This window comes from Sus scrofa, chromosome 10 (assembly GCF_000003025.6).
Source record: "Sus scrofa isolate TJ Tabasco breed Duroc chromosome 10, Sscrofa11.1, whole genome shotgun sequence".
NCBI lineage: Eukaryota > Metazoa > Chordata > Mammalia > Artiodactyla > Suidae > Sus > Sus scrofa.
In genome coordinates, this window is record NC_010452.4 from 38389001 (window position 1) to 38416311 (window position 27311).

The following is a 27311-nucleotide window of genomic DNA, read 5'->3' on the forward strand; positions in this document are numbered from 1 at the left end:
TATTTGTTGAGCGCCCACCACCGGCCAAGTACAAACAAAAACAATCACAAATATCAGCTCTGCTTTGCGGTCTCGGTCTCGTGGCACTGCAGCCCGCAGGTTAAAATCCTTAGGCCAGGTCTACGCAGCGCGTCTTTAGGCAAAGAGGAAGAACAAATCGGCCCCGCCCCCGCCTTGCAGGCCTTGTGCGTTTACGTAATCGCAATTCGATAACGCCAAGACGTACCTACGGTGTCCCACGAGGAAATGATTATGCAGCAACAGCGACTTGTTCCGCCCGGGGAAAAGATGGCGCTTGACGCGTCAGCCACCCTTGCTGCCTCGTTCCTTCCTCACGGGGGCGGGGCCTATAGAGAGCAGGGGGGTGTGTTTAGGAGGTGTGTGGTTTTGTTTTTTCCCGCCCTTTCTCTCCTCCCTTTGCTCTCACATTATTCGCTGGAGTGAACGAGGAAAGACGGGCTACGGGATACAATTTAACCAGAAGGGCACAAGGTGGGAAGAGACCACGACGTAAAGCAGGTTCGGGTTCGCGACGCGCGAGGGGGCCGGGCATGGGGGCGTGGCCAGGGCCGCGGGGGCGGGGCTGCGGTTGCGGTCCCTATGCCTGCGGCGTCGGCAGCAGCAGCCGAGGCGCGGGCGAAGGCGAGTGGGTGAGTGAGAAGCTGGTGTGTAGGAGGTTGTTTTGGGTCGGGACGCTGGGACCGCGCAGGGGCGGCGGCGAAGGCTCTACCCAAGGCTCGGCTTGTCTAGTCCTCTCTTTGCTCTTCTTTTCCTTGATCGAAAGCCGCCCGCGGCTTTTCCAGCCCGGCGACTAGTGGAGTTACTTCCATCTGGGCCCGGGGCTTTCCGGCAGCAGCCGCGCAGAGGCAGGGCTGGCTGGGTTTTGAGCCCCTTTCCCGCTTTCCCGCCGGTAGTCCCGGATCCGGCTCTTTCCCCGGGGACCCGGCGTGAGAACCGGAGGGATGCTTCGGAATCCCCTGTGCCGCCGGCTCGAGGGAATGGAGCCTCGGGCACCGAGAGGCCTGTCCCCGGGAAGGCCAGAGGGCTGGGGGCGCCTGGCTGTTACGAACCAAGTTAGGGTCCGAGGGAGGGTTAATTGGGGTGAGGTGAGGTGGGGTAATACTACAGAATTTGACCTTTCTGAGGATTGTTGATGTCTTATAAATCTGGACAGCAGTTTTAGACTGGGTTTTGTTCCCGTTCTTACTTCACTTCTCTGAGGTTGCACAGACTTAAAGGAAGTGACCATTATGACTTGGACATCACTTGACTGATGGTATCGGTTGCAGAAAGAAGTGCACTGATTACACATCTGCTGTGTCTACACACGATCTGGCTCCTGTGAATTCCACCAGGCTTCTGTATTCAGGAGTCAGGGGAGTAATGCACTTGCCCAAGAGAGATGGCTTTTTCACAAACAATAGAGATCGTTAGGATCTAGTAAAAACAATCCGGTTGTGGCCAGTGGATAAATTCCCCTTCAAACTGTTCTCAGCGCTCTTATGATGCAAAGCAAGGGGAAACAATGTGGTCTGGCACTTTTAATTTATACAAAGAGACTGGAAAAATACTATTAGATAGCAATCTCAGACTTTAGAAGACTTTTAAGGTGAGGTAATGGGAACCTCACAGAAGCTAAAATGTATACATGGGGAATTAATAGTATGAAGTCAGAATGCTTAATATGTGATGATGTTATGTGACACAAATACTGTTGCCAGGACCTTGGCAGTCTAGGAAAGCCCTGAATCAGTTGGAAACTACCTCGTAATGACTGTACTCTACACCTATGAAACAAAAACAAGAGAAATGATAGACCACATTGCAGATTGTGCATGAAGCCAGCACTAACATGCTCCCAGAAACAACTACATAGGAACTAAAGTTTGGGTTCTTTTTGTCCCTTATCAAGTTGATGAAATAGTCTCTCTATTTGACTGTTAGCAGTCCAAAACAGCTTTCAGAGAAGTAAAAAAAAGGAAGGCAGCTCTTATCTTTCAAGCCTGCCCCCGGCTCTGTTTTAATTAAGCAGTTTTCTAAGTTTCCATTTAATTAAGTAGTTTTCTAGTTTCTAAGTTTCTACTCTAAGTTTAAGAAAAAGCAAAACTTTAAACAGTTTTAACATATGAGGGAGTTCCCTTGTGGTGCAAGGATCCAGCTAAGGATTTGGCATTGTCACTGCTGTGGCTCAGGTTTGATCTCTGGCCCAGGAACTTCCACATGCTGCAGGTGAAGACAAAAAAAACAACAACAACAAAAAAAACCATAATTAATATAATCTTTATGCCTGCATATATTGGATTATTTTCAGAAAGTATATTGGGGTACATCCTCATGAACCCTATTCTTTGTTTACAGGAGTGTGGCAAGCCACTGTGTCACCCAATTTGGATCCTGACTTTCCTCAAAGACTCTTAGGGCTTTTGCTTGATAACCCTTGATGTAGAGCCAGCACCACATGTAAATAAGATATATAGGTAAAAGACTGTTGTTTTGGGGGTTTTTTTGTTTGGAGTTTTTTTGTTTTTTTGGGGTTTTTTTTTTTGCTTTTTAGGGGTGCACCTGAGGCATACGGAAGTTCCCAGGCTAGGGGTCAGATTGGAGCTACAGCTGCTGGCCTGTACCACAGCCACAGCAAATTAGGATCCAAGCTGAGTTTGCAACCTACACCACAGCTCTCAGCAATGCCAGGTGTCCATCTAGGGATCAAACCCACATCCTCATGGATACTAGTCGGATTAGTTTCTGCTGAGCCACAACAGAAACTCCCAAAGACTCTTGGTTTTGAACTGATTTTTTTTGTTTTGTTTTGTCTTTTTGCTATTTCTTTGGGCCGCTTCCTCGGCATACAGAGGTTCCCAGGCTAGGGGTCCAGTTGGAGCTGTAGCCGCTGGGCTACGCCAGAGCCACAGCAACTCGGGATCCGTGCCACGTCTGCAACCTACACCACAGCTCAGGGCAACGCCAGATCCTTAACCCACTGAGCAAGGGCAGGTACCGAACCCGCAACCTCATGGTTCCTAGTCGGATTCGTTAACCACTGTGCCACAACGGGAACTCCCTGATTTTTTTTTTTTTTTAAACGTGCATATGTATGGATTTTCTTTACCAAAGATGGTGACTTGAAGTGTTAGTAAACTCATTTTACTACTCTCCTAACTATTTCTCTGTACTTTCATTTCTCAAGTTATTTCTTTTGGCAAGATTTAAAGCTTAACATTTCAACATAATCCTCATTCCTTATTTTCTTTTTAGTGATACTGGCAGTGAGAGTGACTGGTAACTAGTGGTCTGTAATAATTGAATTTTCACAATCAGGTAAAAAGTTTTCCCATAACCCAACCAGATTTTGCTCCAGTGCTCAATTCCTTTTAAGGAAGTGTTTTTATTTTCAATGTAATGATGAAATTTTTTGCTTTTTAGGGCTTCATAGGCGGCATCTAGAAGTTCCCAGGCTAGATGTGGAATCGGAGCTACAGCCGCAGGCCTACACCACATCTCACAGCAATGCCAGATCCTTAACCCACTGAGCAAGGCCATGGATTGAGCCCATGTACTCATGGATTCTAGTTGGGCTTGTTACCACTGAGCCATAGCAGGAGCTCCTAATGATGAAACATTTGGGTTGCAGTATTTATTGCTTTTATGATTATTCACCACTTTTATCCAAAAAGGAAGAACAAAAGAAGAGTATGTTACAATGTAATTGTGTGGCCTTTTTTTACTAAATTCATCAACTTGGCCTCCAATTTACTGTTATTAATTATCATAGTATCATTACAGTTTCAATTCATATTCCTCTCTTCTGTCATTGTGAACTGGCTAAATTGTATCTGTAACAGTGGATATTTTAAACAAGCTATGCAGCTTATACCCAGTATAGTGTCTTGAGTCTATTAAATTGATATAACACATTTAAAAATAGGAGTTGCCATCATGGCTCAGTGGAAACGAATCTGACTAGCATCCATGAGGATGCAGGTTTGAGCCCTGGCCTCGATCAGTGGGTTAAGGATCCTGGGTTGCCGTGAGCTGCGGTATAGATGTAGATGCAGCTCGGATCTGGTGTGGCTATGGCATAGGCCAGCAGCTACAGCTCCGATTCGACCCCTAGCCTGGGAACCTCCATATGCCACGAGTGTGGCCCTAAAAAGACCAAAAAATAAAAATAAAATAAAAAGTAAATATTTCTAAAATAAAGAGTACACAAGAATTGTTTTTCGTTAAACCATTTCTGCACATATGTCGCTAAGATGTTTTGCCAAGCACTGTATACCTATTCTTGACATCATGATGAAAGTGCTCATACAATGCTCTAAAATTAGAGTTTTGTTTTGTTTTTGTTTTTGCTTTGCATCAATCACTGAACCCTCCCGACAAGATGTAGGTAAAATTATTTAAGTAAAATGGTTTGCTTTGACATGAATTTAGTTTTAGATCAAAGGTTGTTTCCCAAAGCAATCATACAGGCAAAGATAGATACATCATAGTTCACCTGTTATTAACTGCTCTCCTTTACTGTTAGGGTGAATAGATTCCATCATGTTCAGCCTGCTTAAATGACATTGACATTGAATACACATAAGGGTTCAGTTTTAATGTTAGGCAGGAGTAATTCATTTTATGCTAACACATTGAACGCACACTTTTAGAGTGATATACTGGGGTGAGTTAAGATACACAAGAGACCTGGATTCCAGCCTGGCTTGGTGACCTGGGGGCAGTTCAGCCTTTGTTTTCTCAGTAGATTGAAAGGTAAAAATGGTCCATCCAGCCGTTTAGTTCTCTACATGTTTTAAATGACTGAAGCTTTTTCACTTTAGCTGTTTAGTGTAGAACTCTCCTTGTAATGATATTTATTTATTTATTTACTTTGTTTTGCTTTTTAGGGCCACACCCACGACATATGGAAGTTCCCAGGCTAGAGGTCAGAATCAGAGCAACAGCTACCAGCCTACACCATGGCCACAGCAACGCCAGATCCAAGACGAGTCTGTGACCTACACCACAGCTCATGGCAATGCTGGATCCTTAACCCACCAAGCAAGGCCAGGGGTCAAACCCGCATCCTCATGGATCCTAGTCGGGGTTGTTAACTGCTGAGCCACGAAGGGAACTCCTCCTCGTAAGATAAAATGCTGCAGTGCTTTCTTGAATAGCATATTAAATATGTTTATCTGTCATCTTCAACACCAGTATTGGGCCATAGTACCCTGATGCCCAGAGAGTGTTGTTGAAAATAATTGAGGGCATTGAGGACTTTTTGCTCATTTTCTGCTATGATTCCAGACTCTTGTGTTCTTGCAGTGTTTTGTCTTTCTTCCCACTCCCCCCCACCACCACCCACTCACCTTGGCCACTTTTAAGATTTTCTACTGTTAGGTGTGGACTGCCATGACAAAGTACCATGAATTAGGTATGTAAAACAGCAAAAATTAAATAGAAGTCTGAAATTAGGTGTTGGCAGGGGCATACTCCAAAGGGTGCACGGAAGAATCCTTCTTTGCCTGGTAGTTACCAGCAGTCCTTCATATTCCTTGGCTTGTAGGTGCATCACTCCTTTCTGCCTTCATCTTTACCTGGCCCTGTTTTCCCTCTGCGTGTCTCTAAATCTCTCTTCTGGTAAGGATACCAGTCATTGGAGTGGGACCACCCTAATCCAATTTGACTTCATCCTAACTTGATTACACCTATTTCCAAATAAGGCCATATTCACAGGTACAGGGGGTTGGGGCTTTTACATATATTGTTCATATATACTTATATATATATTAGGGGGCAGGGGCCACACTTTAGCCCACAACAGGTGTCATGGTCTTTAGCTGAGTCCTCCCTTTCCTAAACTAAACTAAGAATTTGCTTCTCTTTAGTTCCTACGGTTTAGGAACCAAATATCCAATCATATTTGAATTGCATATAGGCTGGGTATTGAGAAACAATAAGGGTCTATTCTATGAGTTTTAGTATATAATATTTCACATTAATATTATTAATATTCGGAGGCTTTTCTTAAGGTCATTATTTTTGGATTTTAAGGTTTTACCCTGAATATAAGTGGCAAGTTACTATGTATCGTAAAATTATCATCATATCAACAAATATTTAGTGTACACCTGCCATGCTGGTTTACTGTCTCTTTCCTGGTAGGAGACATGCTTTCATATCTTTTTGATTCAAGAGGAGAAAACCATATATGCCTAAATCATTGGAATTTTTTGGTTGTTGTGCTTTTGTTTTTGTTTTGTTTTGTGTTTTGCTTTGCTTTGCTTTGGTTTTTAGGGCTACACCTACAGCATATGGAATCCCAGGCTAGGGGTCTAATCAGAGCTACAGCTGCCGGCCACTGGCAGGGCCACAGCAACACAGGATCCGAGCCACATCTGCCACCTACACCATAGCTCACAACAACGCTGGATCCTTAACTCACTGAGCAAGGCCAGGGATCAAATCAAGTTTTGATTTGATCCCAAGGCCGAGTCCTCACCGATACTAGCTGGGTTCGTTACCTCTGTGCCACGATGGGAACTGCCATTTGCGTTTTGATGGATGACTTTTTCACTTGCTGGACCTAATCACAGCTCTTGTGTGTCATCATTTAGATATTCCCGGAGCTTTCAAATAATGTGACCTTTGGGATGCAGCAATGTCAACTCTCTGTCCACCGCCATCTCCAGCCGTTGCCAAGACAGAGATCGCTTTAAGTGGTGAATCCCCTTTATTAGCCGCTACCTTTGCTTACTGGGACAATATTCTTGGCCCAAGAGTAAGGCACATTTGGGCTCCAAAGACGGAACAGGTACTTCTCAGCGACGGAGAAATCACTTTTCTTGCCAACCATACCCTCAATGGAGAAATCCTTCGCAATGCTGAGAGTGGAGCCATAGACGTGAAGTTTTTCGTCTTGTCTGAAAAGGGAGTGATTATTGTTTCATTAATCTTCGATGGAAACTGGAACGGGGATCGGAGCACATATGGACTATCAATCATACTTCCCCAGACGGAGCTGAGCTTCTACCTCCCACTTCACAGGGTGTGTGTGGATAGATTAACACACATTATCCGGAAAGGAAGGATATGGATGCACAAGGTGAGTGGGTTTTGAGCTTATTAAATGTGCTAACCCAGCCACTGAAAATTTATGTTCATAGACGACTTATATCTACCTTTTAGAAATTATATGCAATTAACTTCAAACAGGAGCTGTTTTTTGCTTCTACCCTGTTAGGTACAGGTAGACCTAGGCTGATGTCTGTGGTCTTTGTGCTAACCCTGGAAGGTAGGAAATGATGGGTCCACATTGCAAATAGAAAGGTAAAGCTTAGTGAAATTAAGAAACATAATAAGATTTAGAGTTTGGATTTGTCTTGGGAGGCTTTGATTCTAAGCTTTTCATTTTTGCATCATTTGACCCTCTCTTTCACTTATCACTGTGTGTAAAGTGTAGGCAACTCAGAATGGTTGTTTCATAAGCTGTTGACCATATAGCCTTTGGTCCCCTTAAGTTCTTTGCCAAGTTCCCAAATTTGTAAAATGAACAAGTTGAAATTCTTGGTTTTCCAGAGATATTCCTTTTAATTTTGCAGATTGAACTAAAGGACATTATTGCTATTCCGTAAATCCTATAGTTTAATATATGGTGATGTTTAATTTCCACATACTATAATTTCGGCAGATGAGAAGAACAAATTTAATTCTACTTTGTGCTTTGCAGCTTGATACTAACATGGAAATCCATTCAAGTGTTATTAATTTTATAAGGCTTTTTTTACCAGATAGTAAGGAAAAAGAGTATATTTTAAAAGAAGAGTGTTTGGAGTTCCTGTCGTGGCGCAGTGGTTAACGAATCTGACTAGGAACCATGAGGTTGCGGGTTCGATTCCTGGCCTTGCTCAGTGGGTTAAGGATCCAGCGTTGCCATGAGCTATGGTATAGATTGCAGACATGGCTTAGATCTGGCGTTGCTATGGCTGTGGTGTAGGCCGGCAGCTACAGCTCCGATGAGACCCCTAGCCTGGGAACCTCCACGTGCTTCGGGAGCAGCCCTAGAAAAGGCAAAAAGACAAAAATAAATAAATAAATAAATAAACAAGAGTGTTTTACTGTGTTAGCAGGCTTGCCTCCTTATTTCTCATGTTTATGACAATCATTCAAAATCTGGAAGCTCTATATTCCCTAGATTCATCTTAATCTTACCTAATTTGAAAATCATTAGTTTCTTTTGTGAAACTATGCAGATGTTACATTGACCATTTTCTGCCAAATTATCTTGTTTTTAACTGTAGACAAAAAGGGTGTTTTTATTTTATTTTGTATTGTCTCTGAGAGCATGGATTTGTTGGGTTAATTCTCCCCCACACCTTTTTTTTTTTTTGCCCCGAAGTGAAAAATATTATCCTCACGCAAGGAAACGTCTGCCATTTAACTCTACTGTGAGTTCTCTTTGGCACAGCAGTTTAAAGATCCAAAGTTGTCACTGCAGCAGCTGATGGCTGTGGCATGGGTTCAAACACTGGCCCAGGAACTTCCACAGGCCACAGGCCTGGCTAAATAAATAAATAACTGTATTATGAAAAATAAACAAGTATCGAAATGTTGTAGTTTTTTGGAGTTCCCATCGTGGCACAGTAGAAACGAATCAGACTAGGAATCGTGAGGTTGTGGGTTTGATCCCTGGCCTTGCTCAAGCTTAGTGGGTTAAGGATCTGGCATTGCTGTGAGCTGTGGTGTAGGTCACAGATGCAGCTCAAATCTGGCATTGCTGTGGCTGTGGTGTAGGCCGGCAGCTACAGCTCCGATTTGACCCCTAGCCTGGGAATTTCCATGAGTATGGCCCTAAAAAGCAAAATAATAATAATAATGTGGTTTTTTAATTTTAATGAATTTTCTCTTGCTCAGGAAAGGCAAGAAAATGTCCAGAAGATAGTCTTAGAAGGCACAGAGAGAATGGAAGATCAGGTAAGTTGCAGATTGTGTATTATCAGACAGCACCAGACCCATGGCATATGTCTGTATAAAAATAAGGGCTGCTTCTCTTAAGACCCGGAAGACATGTTAGTTTGACAGAGTGAACCTGAATACGAACAGACCCTTAACGGAAATACATGGAATAAACCAGATAAAAATTTCCATATCTTAGACCTAAAGAATTAAAGGGTAATTGCATCTATCAATTAACATTCTGCTACCTTTTTTTCTGTTTGCATAGAATAAGTTTTGGACAGCTTGTTCATAGCAGAATTAAAAATTCTGTGTGAGATATTCTTTCAGGTATTGCTTCTCAAACATCCCACAGAAGTAGTTGTAACAGAAGAGTGAGTACCAGAAGGAATCTGGGGTTTCAGGCACAACTCCCAAGTATAGTATTTCTTTGAAGTCTCATGCTGGATCTTTAAAATGCATGCAATTTACATTTCAGTCTGATATACCTATTTGTTGTAATGCTGCAATTTGCCACTGAGATTCCTTCTTATCGTTTGGGCTTCCAGTAGTATCAAGTCTCCAGGAAGACATGTCATGTGCATGTTTATCTCCTGGCTTTGAACATCCTTAGGGCACAGGTACCAGGGTTTGAGAAGCAAGATGGCAAGGATGTGGCTTCCCTTATGGAAATGAATTGCAAAGCATTCCAGCCTAGGGCAGAGACTTCTGAAGGAGAATCCCCTGTGGAGAGAGCATTCTTAGTTTTTACTCTCGTTGCCTCTGGCCACCCTCTGCGCTCGCTCCTTGCTTAAAATTCCAGTCTAAACACCCCTTTTCCCTAGTTCTCCCTTCACAAGCCTGAAACAACCAAGATGGACTTTCTTTTTCTTTCTTCCGTCTTTCTGCTTTCCTTCCTTCCTTCCTTTCTTCCTTTTTTTCTTTCTCTCTTTTTCTCTTTCATTTCTTTCTTTTTTTTTTTTTTTAAAGGGCACACCTTCAGCATATGGAAGTTCCCAGGCTAGGGTCGAATTGCAGCTACTGCTGCAGGCCTATACCACAACTCACGGCATCACTGGATCCTTCAACCACTGAATGAGGCCAGGGATCAAACCCACTCCTCATAGGTACTAGCCAGGTACCAGTTATGAGTTCCCAGGTTCATTGAACCTGGGAACTCATAACTGGTACTTCTTCTTTTGTCTTTTTAGGGCCGCGTCCATGGCAAATGGAGGTTCCCAGGCTAGGGGTCCAATCAGAGCTACAGCTGCCGGCCTGCGCCACAGACACAACAATGAGGGATCCAAGCGGCATCAGCGACCTACACCACAGTTCACGGAAATGCCGCATCCTTAACCCACTGAGTGAGGCCACAGATCGCACCTGCATCCTCACGGATGCCAGTCAGGTTTGTTAACCCGCTGAGCCACAGTCGGAACTCCAGGATGAATTTTTTTTAAATAATAAAATCCCCTGAATAATGTAAGGGAACCTATGATTTAGGATTAAATTTCCAGAGACAGCATCACATTTACATTCCAAAGCAACTTAAGCGATAAGGGGCTCCGAAACCTGGGTTAGGTCACTCTAAAAAAGGACTGACTGGAGTTCCTGCTGCTGCTCAGTGGGATCATAGCATCTCTAGCACCAGATGTGGATTTGATCCCCAGCCCAGCACAGTGGGTTAAAGGATCCCAGATTGCCACAGTTGCGTCATAGGTACAAATCTGATCCCTGGCCAAGGAACTAAATGTGCTGCAGAGTAGCCAAAAATGGAAGAGAAAAAAAAAAAAAGGAACTGATTGTTGGGATGAGAGAGGTTCTGATTTTAAAATGCATGTAAAGAGTTTGAATAAAATTATTTCATAAAATATGAGTGAGGGGGGAAATAACTATTGTTAGGTTGATCTAAATATGTGATTATAAAAACATGTTATAGCTAAACATTGGTAGACATGACAGTTTCATCAGCCTCTTTAAAGGCTTATGTATTCTGGAGTTCTGTTGTGGCGCAGTGGTTAACGAATCCGACTAGGAACCATGAGGTTGCGGGTTCGGTCCCTGCCCTTGCTCAGTGAGTTAACCATCCGGGTTGCAGTGAGCTGTGGTGTAGGTTGCAGACGCAGTGAGCTGTGGTGTAGGTTGCAGACGCGGCTCCGGTCGCAAGTTGCTGTGGCTCTGGCGTAGGCCGGTGGCTACAGCTCCGATTGGACCCCTAGCCTGGGAACCTCCATAGGCCGCCAGATCGGCCCAAGAAATAGCTAAAAAAGACCCCCCCCCCAAAAAAATGCTTATGTATTCAGAATGCACAGAACATTTGGGGGGAGTGGTGATAGCAGTGAATAAACGAGGGGGGCACCTGGATTTGAGACATTTTTACATGTGTGGTGTTCTGTACTGAGGTTTCAGTTTTATTCTAGAAATTGCAGATTTCAGAATTACATTTTTTAGATTAATAAGTAGTATTATCTTGAAGGAACACTAAAGGAAAGTTGTGTGTTTTATTGATTCTTAAAAATATATGTGGGGAGTTCCCGTCGTGGCTCAGAGGTTAACGGATCTGACTAGGAACCATGAGGTTGCAGGTTCAATCCCTGGTCTTGCTCAGTGGGTTAAGGATCTGGCATTGCCATGAGCTATGGAGTAGGCCACAGACGTGGCTCGGATCCCGAGTTGCTATGGCTCTGGGGTAGGCCGGTGGCTACAGCTCCAATTTGACCCCTAGCCTGGGAACCTCCATATGCCGTGGGAGCAGCCCTAGAAAAGGCAAAAAGACAAAAAAAAAAAAAAATATATATATATATATATATATATGTGTGTGTATATATGTGATGACTTTGATTTGTATTTGGATGGATTACACCTTATTACACAAATGTGGAGATGAGATTTAAGCTTTACTACTGAGTTATTTGCTGAGGATTTCAAAATCTTTTTATGTTTGGCTTTCTTCATTTTTAAATATAAAATGCATCGATGATCTTTGATTAACAAGAGTTCTTTTTTGTTTGTTTGTTTTCGTTTTTTTGCTTTTTAGGGCCACACCCGTGGCACACAGAGGTTCTCAGGCTAGGGGTTGAATCCGAGCTACAGCTGCTGGCCTACACCCACAGCCACAGCAATGCCAGATCTGAGCCTCATCTGCGGCCTGCACCACAGCTCACAGCAATGCCAGATCCTTAACCCACTGAGCAAGGCCAGGGATCAAACCCGCAACCTCATGGTTCCTAGTCAGATTCATTTCCACTAGGCCATGACAGGAACTCCTAACAAGAGTTCTTATATCTCAAAATTTCAGAAGACATCCTCTCTAAATTTGATGTGATTTAATTATTGCAAAGAATAGTACCCTTATAATGTATAATGATAAACCACTGATTCCATTCTGACTAAAGAAAATTATTCCTGGAAGAAAGAAAATGAGTTTTAACTAGCATGTAAATCCTTTAGAAATGGAACTGTTTTGGAGTAGTAGACTTGTTTGGGGATGTTTGAACAAGCTATGAAATATTTCTATCAAAGGGTGTTATTCTTTGCTTTCAGCTTTTCGTTTTTATCACCCACTTTATCCTATATTATGTGATTTTCTTCACTTCATTTTACTTTTTTGTGCAGGGTCAAAGTATTATTCCAATGCTTACTGGAGAAGTAATTCCTGTAATGGAATTGCTTTCATCTATGAAATCACACAGTGTTCCTGAAGAAATAGATGTAAGTCCTTGCTTATAATGTTAAATAGGTACCCTCTATCAACGCCTTTGAGTTATATTACTATATATATATATTAATAATATTCTAATTTTACTAATATACATTTTTTTGTCATACATACTAGTCATATGACTTATTAACCACTTTAACAAACACACTGAAAATCCTGAATTTTATGGCCAAACAGAGGCTTTTTGTTCAGAAATAGGAATATGACAAAATTGAATTTATTTAGTTAATTTCACCACTTCTGTATTTCCTAGAAGTGGGAGGATTTCAGACCTTGGAGAATCAATCAGTATTAGAGAAGAATCTTTAGGAAACTATTTTTGTTGTTTCCTGAATTTTTGATTAAGATTTGTCTTCTGATTGTGACACCTCAAAAGAGGAAATTGTTCTTATAAAAACTGTTGCTTAACCTGTCTGACCAGTTTTGACATCATTTGTTCTACAAGTTTGCACAGATTGTTTTATGGGGATTCATGATGCTCAAAAATGAGGGCAATGTGTTATATTGACTCTAGACCTCAGAAAACGTGTGTATTAAAAATGTTATTTCAGTGCTGTAACCAGAATAAAAAAAAATTGTTGTTGTTGTATTTTAGATAGCTGATACAGTTCTCAATGATGATGATATCGGTGACAGTTGTCATGAGGGCTTTCTTCTCAAGTAAGAATTTTGTTTCTTTTCAAAAAAGCTGAATGAATTAGATGCAGATCTTATGCTCACCTATGACAAGATTTGGAAGAAAGAAATAGTAATCAATTAGGGTTATTCTAGGGTCATTAGTACATATTTGAACTATTGTTTAGTTTTGTGTAACTTCACAGATTACTTGTCTATAGTATATTTGATGTTACTCTTTTTAATTTTTTTTCTTTTTTTTGTTTTTTAGGGCCACACCCGAGGCATATGGAGGTTCCCAGGCTAGGGGTCCAATCAGAGCTACAGCTGCCGGCCTACACCACAGCTGCAGCAACATCAGATCTGAGCCACATCTACAACCTACACTACAGCTCACGGCAATTCAGGATCCTTAACCCAATGAGCAAGGCCAGGGATCGAACCTGCAACCTCATGGTTCCTAGTTGGATTTGTTTTTGCTGTACCATGATGGGAACTCCCTCATTTTAATATTTAAAAAAGCTGAGTTTCCATAATGCCCAGACAAGAATTGATGGTCCCTTGCTTGGTTCTAGTTTCTTATTTTTTATCTTTTTAAAAATGAACTAAGGGAGTTCCCTTCATGGCTCGGTGGTTAGCAAACCTGACTGGGATCCATGAGGATGCAGATTTGATCCCTGGCTTCACTCAGTAGGTTAGGGATCTGGCATTGCCAGGAGCTGTGGTGTGGATCACAGATTCGGCTTGAATCTGGCGTTGCTGTGGCTGTGGCATAGGCCAGCAGCTGTAGCTCTGATTTGACCCCTAGCCTAGGAGCTTCCATATGCCGCAGGTGTGGCCCTAAAAAAGGAAAAAAAAAAAAAAAACTGAACTAAGAACCATTTCAAATTAAGTTGTATTTTGGATGAATTTATTTAGCCTAGAAAGAAAATTATTCATGTTTGTATGATCTTTTCCAGGCTGCAATAGGTATTAGTGCTTAACATTGCAAGCTCTAAAATCGGACTTTCTGGGTTACTACACTTATAACCCTGGGCAAGCTGCCTCCAATTGCTCATCTGTAAAATAGGACGAAAAGTACCTCCTTCATAGGATTGTTCTAAGCATTGTTGAGATAAATCATACTAAGCATTTATTTAAAAAGTGCATGGCACATATCAGCACATAATAGCTAACACTTTATATTTTTCTAAGAAAATGATAGGGAGTTCCCATCATGGCTCAGCGGAAACAAATCTGAGTGGTATCCATGAGGACTCAGGTTCGATCCATGGTCCAGCAGGTTAAGGATCCGTCGTTGCTGTGAACTATGGTGTAGATGCCGCTTGGATCCCAAGTTGCTGTGGCTGTGGTATGGGCCAGTGGCTGCAGCTCTGATTCAACCGCTAGCCTGGGAACCTCCATATGCCGCAGGTGCGGCCCTAAAAAGACAAAAAAATAAGAAAGAAAATGATAATAATGAGAATCATAGCCAGTATTATCAAGTGCCTACATGTTAGTCTCTTAACTGAGTGCTCCCTCTGCATATGTAATGTCATCTTCTACTTTAATGTTTGACAGTTACAGATTATCATGAAATTTTATTTAGAAAAAAAATGGGTGAAAGGATCAAGTGTTTGCTATTATGTCCGCAGTCTTGAGGTTCATGATGGAATCTCAGAGAGTGTGTTTACATGAAAGCCTTCATGAAGCCTTACACAGTGTGAATCAGAACCTCCTTAGTCCTAATGCTGCTCGGTGTCAGCCATTCATAATGTTACTTTTAATCCAATATAACTTTAAATAAATCACTTACCTCTCTGCACCTGAAGTTTCTTCCACTACAAAGTGGTTCAGATGGAAACTGTGAAAGGCATGCGGTAGAAAATGTAAAGTAGTATAGAAATAAAAGATGGCATTATAGTCAGAGCTTTGTGTTCATGGTGTAAAGCTGTTAAGAGTTATGTGGAGATCACCTGTCTTTTGTTTAATCTTTTTTTCTTCAATTTATAGTGCCATCAGCTCACACTTGCAAACCTGTGGCTGTTCTGTTGTAGTAGGCAGCAGTGCAGAGAAAGTAAATAAGGTAATTTATTTTATAATCCAGCAAATGATCTGACTTTTTACTACTGCCAACATATCATGGGTTGTAATTTAAAGATTACATTGCAGTCAAGATAATCTAATAGTATAAGGAGGCAATATAGTCTGACCAAATTACTGTGTCACCCTGTGGCAAAAATGAGTTGAAACTGAATAGGAAGTCATTTATCATTTTCACTGTGATAATTCATGCCAGTCTCAGTACTATATACATGGCTTAAGGATATTTTTAAAAACATGTGTCTTCTATTTTCCTGATGTTATCTTTAATAAATATGAAGATAGCTATGTACTTTTGGTACTAATTCCAAAGAAATGGTACCTGATCATTCATACTGATGTTATTATCTCGCTTTTTCTCCCTACATCTATTCCTTTTAGGAGCCTGTTGCTTTTAAGTGGTCAGTGGAGGTTATATCTTATTCAGTAACATTTGTGACCACTTCCTTTAGTGGTACATGAGTTAATAAAGAATTAACAGGAGTTCCCAAAGTAGTGAAGCAGGATCGCCAGTGTCTTGGGAGCCCTTGGACACAGGTTCCATCCCCTTCCCATCACAGTGGGTTAGGGATTCACAGCTGTAGCTTAGTCAAAATTACAGCTGGAATCTGATTCCTGACCCAGGAACTCCATATACTGCTGGGTGGCCAAAAAAGAAAAAAAAAAAAAAAAAAGAGGAATTAAACAGTTACCTTTCCAGGTTTATTTACGCAATAAACAAAAGGATTTTGCACTTTTCTTCACTGACCAACTCAGTAGAGAGAGATAAGTCATATATCTATCAATTTAAGCAAACCTAATTATTCTTTTTGAGTTTTACATAGGAGGTATGTTAAGAATGACTTTGCTTGACAAGTATATTTGTAAATTTTTTTCTGTAATAGGCTACCCCTATACTCAAATAACCCTTGATTTTTATTTCTCTTACCCCAAGAAGGTAGTTTTCAATTTGTACCATAGGCTCTTCCCAGTTGCCTTTTGGAGTGAGAAAGTACCCACAGTTCTGAAGCTCTGTGTTTTTTAAACATTTTCCTCCTGCTTCATCCTCTTCTGGCCTAAAAGCTTCTCTCTCTCTCTCTCTCTCTTTTTTGCTTTTTAGGGTTGTAGTCGTGGCATATGAAGGTTCCCAGCCTAGGGGTCGAATCAGAGCTACAGCTGCTGGCCTATGCCACAGCTACAGCAATGCCAGATCCTTAACCCACTGAGCGAGGCCAGGAATGGAACCTGCGTCTTCGTGGATACTAATCAGATTCGCTTCCACTGAGCCATGACGGGAACTCCAGCTTGCTCATTTTAAATTAAATTTGATAGAATTAATTCTCATTCTGTTGAAGAATTTGGACATTCTTTGATATTCATTGTAATGGGATTTCACATTTAGAATTATTAAACAGAAGCCATAATGCTACGTAATTTAATCGCATTTAGTTTTCTCGTCCAAATTGTTTGCTTGTTTGAAACACACTTGCTGCTGGGTAGAGATAAAATCGATAATTATTTTAGGTCATCATCTCCTAATATAAGACTAAGACATGGAATAAAGGTTTTCCAAGGTCAAATAAGTTTGAGAACGTCTGCACATTATATCAGTCATCTGGAGAGCCAAAATGTGTATTCAGATATTAAAGATTTTGATACAGTATACAGTAAAATTGCTAGCATTTCCCAAACTTACTTGACTGCAGAATCCCTATTTTAAGCAACAAGTATTATATCTCATAGACTATTCCAGGTGACTAAGAATACTTATCTTTCAAAAAGATTTTATTGACAATAGTAATTGAAATTTCTACTGAGATCCCTTTCATAAGCAAACCAGTGGCCTTTTTACTGCATATTTTAATTCTGAAATATTTTCATTTACAGATAGTAAGAACATTATGCCTTTTTCTGACTCCAGCAGAGAGAAAATGCTCCAGATTATGTGAAGCAGAATCATCCTTTAAGTACGAGTCAGGGCTCTTTGTACAAGGTCTACTAAAGGTATAATTTCCATTTATCACAAGTGAAACCATTTTTTTAAATTATTTTTGAAACTTCTTATAAATCTATTTTGAATATTAGCATTTCATGCATCTAATGTTTACATGCCAAGAAGCTGACTTCCTTTACCCAGGTCTGAGCATGACGTTTTATGAATTTCTAGTTAGTATCAATGAAACATCACAGAATAGCTTTCTTTGTGTTTCTCTTTGGTTTCCTATAGCTGCTATCAGGCCTCAGGATTATTATTTTTTTAATGTGTGCTTGAATCAACTTGCACAACTAAAATGGGAACAGATTTGAATTTTCATGTTACCATTTTATGTTTATGTACTATATTTATTGAAAAAAAAAAATGGGGAGTTCCTGTCATAGTGCAGCAGAAACAAATCCAATTAGTATCCATGAGGATGTGGGTTCGATCCCTGGCCTTGCTCAATGGGTCAGTAATCCGGCATTGCCGTGAGCTGTGGTGTAGGTTGTAGACATGGCTTGGATCTGATGTTGCTGTGGCTGTGGTGTAGGCCAGCAGCTATAGCTCTGATTCGAACCCTAGCCTAGGAACTTCCATGTGCCATGGGTGAGGCCCTAAAAAGAAAAAGAAAAGAAAATGTTAAACTGCTTCCTCTCTTGACAATGTGTAGGATTTGAGCAATTCCTATATCTATGTATACATATTCGAAAAATTATTTTATATTTTTCCTTTATTTTCTTAAGTCTGCTTTCAAGGAGCAAAATAGATAAATATAAATTTAGCAATTATTTTCAGTAATTATGGGGAGGTGTTATTCACCTTGTTGAATCTGTTGATGTTGCAATCATAGTCAGAGACGTGAAGAAGTAGATTTCCTAGTGGTTCCGTGAGTCTTAGAGTGAATGCTTTCTTTTGGATGTAGGCATAGTAAAATGAAAGAAAAAATATTAAAAATTGTTGCAAATAAAAATTGCATTCAGCTTTTACATTTCAGTAATGTGCATGCCATGAACTCAAAATAATAATATTTAAATAGAGAAACTCAGGGAAATTCATTTCTGGTTTGAATTGTAACAAATCTGAAAATTAAAACTTCTCCTATCAAAGGCATAAGAAGTACTTAGTACTTTTATTTCCTCAGCATCATCTCATTTAATCATATGATTTTTCCCTAAAAGGGGCCAATACTAAATGCATGGCAGAAAACTTGAAACTATAATTTAATGAAAAAAGTATTTTAAGAGTTTTCCATGCAAGTGTAAATTATATAGCCTTCCAGAAAATACTTTGGCATTATGTGTCAAAAGCCTTAAAAGTGTTCAAGACTTACCCTCCTATTTTACTTAGGAAAAGGATGATCATAGTATTATAAGAGTGAAAAATTGAAAATAGCCTCTTTCTTTTCTTCATAATACATACCAGGTGCCCCATACACAACAGGTACTTGTTATATGCAACAGGTTGTTCTACTGACTATACCTGGAAAGAAGTATATTTTTTACTTACTATAAAAATACCAGAGTTCCCGTTATGGCACAGCAGAAACGAATCCTACTCGTATCCATGAGGACGTGGGTTCAATCCCTGGCCTCCCTCAGTGGGTTAAGGATCTGGCGTTGCAGTGAGCTGTGGTGTAGGTTGCAGACGCAGCTAGGATCTAGTGTTGCTGTGGCTGTGGCCGGCAGCTGCAGCTCCTATTCAACCCCTAGCCTGGGAACTTCCATATGCCTCAGGAGTTGCCCTAAAAAAAAAAAGGCCAAAAAAATAAAAAATAATAAAAAAATAAAAAATATATATATATATATATATACACACACACACACACTGAGATTTAATAGAACATATAATCAAGAAGAATATAAAAAGTCACGTGTAATCTCATTATCCAGTGAAACCCCTGTTAAGATCTGGCATATTTTTTCTTCTGTTAGTATTTTTTTCATATCTTCCCTTCCCCCCAGAAAATTAATGAATTGTAACTATGCATGTTTTAACCCCCTTTTTTCACAATATATTGTGAACATCTTTCAGTATCAACACATAAACATTGACAACTTAATTTTTAGCAGCTAAATCATAGGCCATTTTTATTTATTTAATCACTTCTCTTTTTATATTCTTAGGTTGTTTCTGGCATTATCCTATTCAATGCAGTGCTATAGGGCACATGTCACTCAAACTTGGCACATAATCGTGCTTAATTTTCTAGGATATATTTCTAGACCTGGATTTGCTAAGCCAAGCTTAAGTTCGGGGGGTTTTTTGTTCTTTCTTGGGTTTTTTTTGTTTGTTTGTTTTGTCTTTTGTCTTTTCGGGGCCAAACCCACGACACATGGAGGTTTCCAGGTTAGGGGCGAATCAGAGCTGTATCCGCTAGCCTATGCCACGACCACAGCAACATCAGATCTGAGCTGCATCTGCAACCTACACCACAGCCCACGGCGACGCCGGATCCTTAACCCCCTGAGAGCGGCCAGGGATCAAACCTGCATCCTCATGGATACTAGTTAGATTTATTTCTGCTGAGCCACAGGGGGAACTCCAGTTTTTTTAATTAAAAGGTAATTCTTCATGTCTTTTGGAATAGACGACAGTAAATTTTCTTTCCATAACAACAGGATTCAACTGGAAGCTTTGTGCTTCCCTTCCGGCAAGTCATGTATGCGCCCTACCCCACCACACACATAGATGTGGACATCAACACTGTCAAGCAGATGCCACCCTGTCACGAACATATTTATAATCAGCGTAGGTACATGAGATCAGAGCTGGCAGCGTTCTGGAGAGCCACTTCAGAAGAGGACATGGCTCAGGACACCGTCATCTACACAGACGAGAGCTTCACTCCTGATTTGTATGTCATGCCCTGTTTTTGGTATTGTCCTCAAGCAGAATTATGAAGTTGTATCTCTTATGAGTAAGAACAATTTGATGTTTAAAAGTTATGCTGGAGCGTTACACAGGAAGAAATATTTGGTTAATCATATATTTTTTCTTAAATTTCTGGGTTTTTTGTTTTGTTTTGTTTTTGTTTTTTAGGACTGCACCTGAGGTACATGGAGGTTCCCAGACTAGGGGCTCTGTCGGACCTGCAGATGCTGGCCTGTGCCACAGCAGTGCCAGATCTGAGCCGTGTCTGCAACCTACAAACCACATCTGACAAAACACAGCTCACAGCAGCGCCAGATCCTTAACCCCACTGAGCGGGGCCAGGAATCGAACCCACGTCCGTATGGATACTAGCTGGGTTTGGTACCGCTGAACCACGAGGGGAACTCCTGTTTTTCTTTTTTTTTTTTTAATTTTTTTGATTATATTTGATTTACAGTGTTCTGTCAATTTCTGCTATACAGCCAAGTGACCCAGTTATATATACCTTCCTTTGTTACGCGTTATCGTCCATTATGTTCTATCACAAGTGATTAGATCGAGTTTCCTGTGCTATATACAGCAGCTGTTTTTCTTAATATAACTATTCCTCATAAGAGAGGCTAGATGAGTCCTTAAAGGTAAGTATTTAAGTATTTATTTAACAAATGAATATTGAGTCCCTAGGCACGGTACTAGGTGCTAATAAGGTTAATAGCAGACAGCCCAGCCCCAGCACCATGCATTGTCTATAGCCTAGTGTACAAGATTCATTAAAAGGCTAAATAACTAAATCAAAGAAGAATTACTAATCAAATAAGTAATTTTAAGTCTTTTTTTCCCTTGATATAATAAATATAAAATACAACAAAATGTTAATATATTACTTTCTAAAAATAATACTTTACTTTTTATATTGTGTTATTTATTATCATTCAGTAATTTGACAGTAATTCTAACAGTAATTCAGTTAGGAAAAAAATTATAAATCTGAATTATAATACACTTAAAGGATGTTCTGAAATCAGGAAAAGAATTAGATATGGTTCTCTTTAATCGATTTAAAGTGCCTGGCACATAGAATGTGCTTAGTAAATGTGAACTGGCATAATCCGGGTTTGAATGTATAAACGCAGCAGTAAAATTGGAGCGAGCAACCCTGTCCTTTGTCTTTAAGAAAAATTTTGAACTGAGGTGACAGACACGTGAAGCACCGAGAGTAGCATAGAAGGCGTGGCCCAAAAGCATAGCAGAGGGACACTGTGTCCAGGGGGCCTCAGCTTCACCTGTCTTGTCTCCAGATGCAGAAAGACAGCTTCACCGGGACCCTGTTTTTCCCAGCTCTCCAGTGTTCTTGTGGGGTCCTCTGAAAGATTTAGGGGACTTGATTTAAAAAGCAAATTGGTCAAAATAAGAACTCCAGGTCCCTACATGTTTACATATAGGTGATTTAGGTACATATGTCTCAAAATTAATCTGAGCCTTCAAACATTTTCTTCTTTCCTACACAGTTTTTTTTTCTATTTTTTGGTAAGTTGCTAGAAAGCTCTTTTGGGGGAAATTTAGTGAATTTTAGAATGGTATTTTTTTTAAGAAGAGATACTTGTATGCTTATCATTTAGCCAGTTACGTTTGCTTCGCTGATTTGACTGTAAGCCAGCTATTCTTGTTTGCTGATAACAAAACAATGTCATGGATTTGAAAAATCTGTTGCCAGCTCTAAGAAAATTTTCTAAACATATATTGTCCAGAAATAATACTTTCAACCACTAGGTTGTGTACTGATAACTTTTGTAAAGATAGATTTTTTTAGATTAAACAATATTACTTATTTTAAGGTATTTTTAGTTTTAACGTTTAAAAGTAATTTCAAATAAAAAATAAAGATAATTTCACCTGCTGCAAAAACATGAAAATAATCAGTCACTAAAAATATTCTTTGTCTTTTAGATCCACATCCGAAGCATATGGAGGTTCCTAGGCTAGGAGTCAAGTTGGAGCTACAGCTGCCGGCCTACACCACAGCCACAGTAATGCCAGGTCCAAGCTGCATCTCCAACCTACTCTCATAGCTCACAGAAACACCAGATCCTTTAAACCACTGAGCAAGGCCAGGATCCGAACTTCCGTCCTTATGGATGCTAGTCAGATTCGTTTCCTCTGAGCCACGACTGGAACTCCGAAAATATTCTTTTTTTAACACTTTGCTTCATCTGATTCACTTATGGCCAAGAAAATTAATTTATGAAACAGGTGTATTGAGAACACTAGTCTTAAATAGCTGAATTTTCTCTCCAAAGCCAGAGAGTAGGTACTGTCTGTGCCCTCACTGGCCACTATGTGAACAGCCAATAATTGTGAAATGTTGATTTTTTTTTTCCCCCTTCAGTTTGCTTCTATGGCATGGAGCACTCAATTCCTAAAACTAGGAAATCTTAGGTACTTTCCTATTTACCTCTGTACACACACTCCCTTCCCAGCTACTCCTGTCTGCTCTGTGATGATCCCTGCTATATTCAGTCTTTCTTTTCAGCTAAAAATTGCTTACTTAGCAAATGTTCTATTACCCCTCTGACTTGAATATGACTTAGCATCCCGGTACATTCTTTAGGCAAGGAGAAGGAAGAAGAGAAAAGATGTAAGGGGCTGGGACCTGGGAAGGGACAGTCTTTTTCTTTTTTAGACACCTGCTGTATCCTAGGTTGTTTTGTAGATACACATGATCTCAAGTGTGAATTACAGCTAAACTTCTTACTCTAGTAGTATGGTCAACATAGCTAACACTTCTTAAGTTGCCGATTCATGTCACTTGCCAAGCGATGGGCTTGTGGATGCAAACGCAGTAGTCAAAAGTTGCAGATAATCTGTGTGTGTTCCTTAATCTCCCTTGAATGTTTCCTAGCCTTTGTCCTCTTACCTTTTTTCTTCCTAAATTGCTTATAAGAGGTTATCAGTACAATGAAGACAGCCTTTTGTTTTGGGTTTTTTGGTGGTAGTGGTGTATGTTTATTTTTGTTGCTGTTTTACATTTTTGAGATGGCAGGAACTGGTAATTATATTTACTAATTGCCTAAGTCTCTCAATCTTTTTTATAAGGTAACTAATGTACTAAAATACCTTGATGAGATACATACATACCCATCCCAGGACTGCTTATACTATTTAAGAGAAAATAATTACATTGTGGCCTGACAAACTCCGGTAATAGACAAATGTATCCTTGAGTTAAAATGAATATCTATTTTAAACTGCAAATACATCTAATTCTTATAAATATGCCTATAATCCTATTTCTAAGAATTTAATGTACCGACTGGCATGAGAGATTATGGAAAGTAGCTTTGTACAGCCTGACAACAAACAGACAACAGCTGGTTTGTTTTCTTCGCAGGAATATTTTTCAAGATGTCTTACACCGAGACACTCTCGTAAAAGCCTTCCTGGATCAGGTAAATGCTAAGCCTGAGATTTTCAGAGTGAATGATATGACCTGTTTTCTTTTATAATATATCCCACAGTGCCTGTACTGTGTATGGAATTTAGAATTAAGTCCTTTTGTGTGGTCTCTGGTCTTTCTAAAATGTCAAAATTGTTTTTCTTCTAAATCATTAGTAGAGTGTAGCCTGAATGCAAGATGCAACATCCCCTGGTTCAAATGATAAATGTTTTCATTCTAAACACTAACTTATAACCCAAGAGTGTTTTCTTTTGATGAAGAGGGGTGTGTGTACAGATGCTTATTTGCCTTAATTGAGCCAAACATGTCTTTCAAATTTACTTAAATGGTAACATCTTTATTGTCTCATTCCTTTGGAAAAAATCTGTCAATTTTAAGGAAAATTAGAGATTATATGGGTCTCATTTCTTAATACAACAGAGCTTTGTCATAAGGGATCAGGCCAGGAAACAGTGGCAGAGAAGTAGCTTTGAAATAAGATCCTTGGGTTAACTAGAAATTTTGGATCCAGTTCTACATGGTCCGTGTCGTATTGCAAAGTTCAAGAATAATTCATGGTCGTGTAATGCCATGCTTCCCAAGCAGAAATCATTCTACCACCGCACACATACCCCCCGCCCAAAATAGAAAAATAAGAATACCTCAAAACCATAGCTTAGGAGCTCTTGTGAGGCAGTGGAAAAGAATCTGTCTAGAGCCCATGAGGATGTGGGTTCGATCCTTGGCCTCCCTCAGTGGGTCAGGGATCCAGCATTGACAAGCTGTGGCAAATGCAGCTTGAATACCGTGTTGCTGTGGCTATAACTATGGTGTGGACTGGTAGCTATAGCTCTGATTCGACCCCAAGCCTGGGAATTTCCATATGCTGCATTTGCAGCCCTAAAAGCCAAAAAAAAAAAACATAGCTTAAGCATAGCTCTACTTCTGGGAGCTCCAATTTTATTTAGAGATGTAAGCAGAAAAAGTTAAGTAACACAACTTCAGGTAACTTAACGATTTTTAATAATAAAGATGGATATAACCTAAGGTGGAAGGAAAAATTTGAGTAGAACTGTCAGATTACTCTCAAACCCAGCACCTCCACTTCCTCCTGTCTGTCAGGGCGCATCTATGGAAATGATTAAGGAGAGCTGCTCTAACATAGGTTGTGGGCCAGACACTGTCAACACTACAGAAACATGCTGTATAATTAGAACAGGAGCAGATTATTTATTAAAACATTTCACTTTCCTGCAGGTCTTTCATTTGAAACCCGGTTTCTCTCTCAGGAGTACTTTCCTTGCACAATTTCTGCTTGTCCTTCACAGAAAAGCCTTGACGCTAATAAAATACATAGAAGATGATACGTAAGTCAAACCCTGAATGGAAGAAAAACCGTCCTACATTCCTTTTGTTTTGTTCCCTTTGGACATTTTCCATAGTATAACTTCTCTTTATTACTCTTTGTAGGCAGAAGGGGAAAAAGCCTTTTAAATCGCTTCGGAACCTGAAGGTAGACCTTGACCTAACAGCAGAGGGCGATCTTAACATAATAATGGCTCTAGCTGAGAAAATTAAGCCAGGCCTCCATTCCTTTATCTTTGGAAGACCTTTCTATACTAGTGTGCAAGAACGAGATGTCCTAATGACTTTCTAAACGTGTAACTTATTAAGGATATTTCGTCACAGTCATAATTGCTGCTAAAGTAGCTCAGTGGTGTTGGGAAATGTAACTCCCCGAGGTCCTGCCCTGGAGTCCTACTCGGCAGGGGCAGTTAAGTGACACTACACTTGTCACCACGAGTCTGTATGGGAGTGTCCGGGGCATTGTTACGATAAAAGCACCTTTTCCTTAGATGTGCTCTCCTGGGAGACAGACTTATGTTTACAATTATAATAAATATTATTGCTGTCTTTTCAAGATCATAGGATGTACACTTGACCACAAGTACTTTTTTTTTTTTTTGAAACTTAAGATTCACAGTTTACATATATCAATGTGAAATCTGAGTTAGTTTTCACCAATGTAATGCTAGTTGGCTCTCCATCTCAGGATGGTCCTTAGTATGTGGGGTTACTGTAGTATTTTTAACAATTAGCTGGAAAGTAGGGCATTTAAATCATTTCAGTTCCACACAAGGAAGTTGAATTCAGGTTAAGTTTTAGAAAGAAAATATTGATCGAGGAGATGTTTTCTTGAAATTAATAATTAGTTTTGGTCCTTAGGATGCAATCCATATAGAAATGTCAGGCAGTACATATAGTCCCAGTTATAGGGAACCACAATCAGAGTGTTTTTTTCCTGTGTTTGTTTGTTGAGCTCTGTCAAAGAAAATACAGAGAATTGGATTTTATGTTTCAGTAGTTATTGCCAACTTTTTCAATTCATTTTCATTATTTTTGAGCCAAATTGAAAAATGTACCTCCTGTGCCTTTTTTTTTCCCCTTGGAAAATATGATTACTTGGAAGAAGTTCAAATTCCATAAGTCACTCACTTTTATATTGTTCTCCTCATGTATCGTCTGCTCTTATTTAGCAGTCATAACTCCGAGGTTATTAAATGCAGTAGAGAAATACTAACTGGTAAGATATTTTTTTTTTCAGGAGGAAGAATAGTATCTTCTTCCTTAAATTTCTGCCCATTATTTTTGAAGTTGTTGCCATGTTTCTTTGCCTGCATCATGTGAGGACTAACTAGCAGGAGAGAGACTTTACTGACGTGCTGTCTTCCTAGGTGCTACTTTGGCAGAACTAAGTGGTCAGTTTCTTTTGGTTCCTTACTGTGTCTGTACCATTTGGCTAGCCGTAAAATAACCAATTAAACAAAATTCCGCACTGGAACAGTGTTGACATAATAGTATACACACACATTAAAAAAATATTTTAATTTAAACTTGAGGAAGTAACATAAAAGGGAAAAATACAAGAAAGGGATAAAAGTGATAGAGTCCCGCAGCCCTCGTCCCCAAACTTTAACCAAAACCAACATAGGTCCTAATAGCCTTTAACATCACTAATAAGCAAGGTGTAGACACCTCGATTTTTAAACACATACACACCTAGAAGACAAATGCTCTGTGGATGAATCGTGGAAAATGTACAGATACCATCTTGTTGAACCTTTCATTCAGTGCTATTTACATGATAGACTATTTAAGTGCTAATTATTTTCTTTTGCTGATTTATGGTACTGTGACATAGGATGCAAGTTGTACAGTGAAATAAGTTATTAAAGCATGTGTACACATTGTTATAAGTCTTTTCTCCTAGATGGAGAGTTTTGAATAAAATATCTTTGATATTTTGACTCTTTCAGTTATTTGTTCAAGAAGCAGTGCTATGATATTAAGACTGATTGGCTTCCTGCTCAGCTGACAGTCTTATTGTATCCAGATTGTTTTTTTAATTGCTTTTCTCTTTTGCAAGAAGATATAGTTACAGGTTCTATATGATGCTGCAATCTTGTGTGTGTGTGTTTATTTTTTGAGACTGTCTGCTCGGGAGTCCCTGTTGTGGCGGGAACAAATCCGACTAGTATCCATGGGGGTTTGATCCCTGGCCTCGCTCAGTGAGTTAAGGATCTGGTGTTGCAGTGAGCTGTGGTGTAGGTCATAGATGTAGCTCAAATCCCACATTGCTAGGGCTGTGGCATAGGCCAGCCACTGTAGCTCCAATTCAACCGTTAGCCTGGGAATTTCCATATCCATGAATGCGG

The 27311-nt window shown here is 40.0% G+C and overlaps 1 protein-coding gene across 5 annotated transcripts; it reads left to right on the plus strand.

Annotated features, from left to right (window-relative positions):
- On the plus strand, positions 366-26903 carry C10H9orf72 (chromosome 10 C9orf72 homolog). Of its 5 annotated transcripts, XM_013980199.2 has the most exons (12): positions 615-650; positions 2359-2477; positions 6600-7087; positions 8896-8955; positions 12532-12627; positions 13233-13297; positions 15245-15317; positions 17201-17317; positions 19910-20145; positions 23551-23608; positions 24853-24962; positions 25066-26903. In XM_013980199.2, the coding sequence occupies exons 3-12, from the start codon at positions 6644-6646 to the stop codon at positions 25250-25252; spliced, it is 1446 nt and encodes a 481-aa protein (XP_013835653.1). In that variant the 5' UTR covers positions 615-650; positions 2359-2477; positions 6600-6643; the 3' UTR covers positions 25253-26903. The 5 variants fall into 5 exon arrangements, with proteins under 5 accessions (XP_013835652.1, XP_005668139.1, XP_003130743.1 ...); XM_013980198.2 differs by lacking the exons at positions 615-650; positions 2359-2477 and adding an exon at positions 366-519; XM_005668082.3 differs by lacking the exons at positions 615-650; positions 2359-2477 and adding an exon at positions 370-492.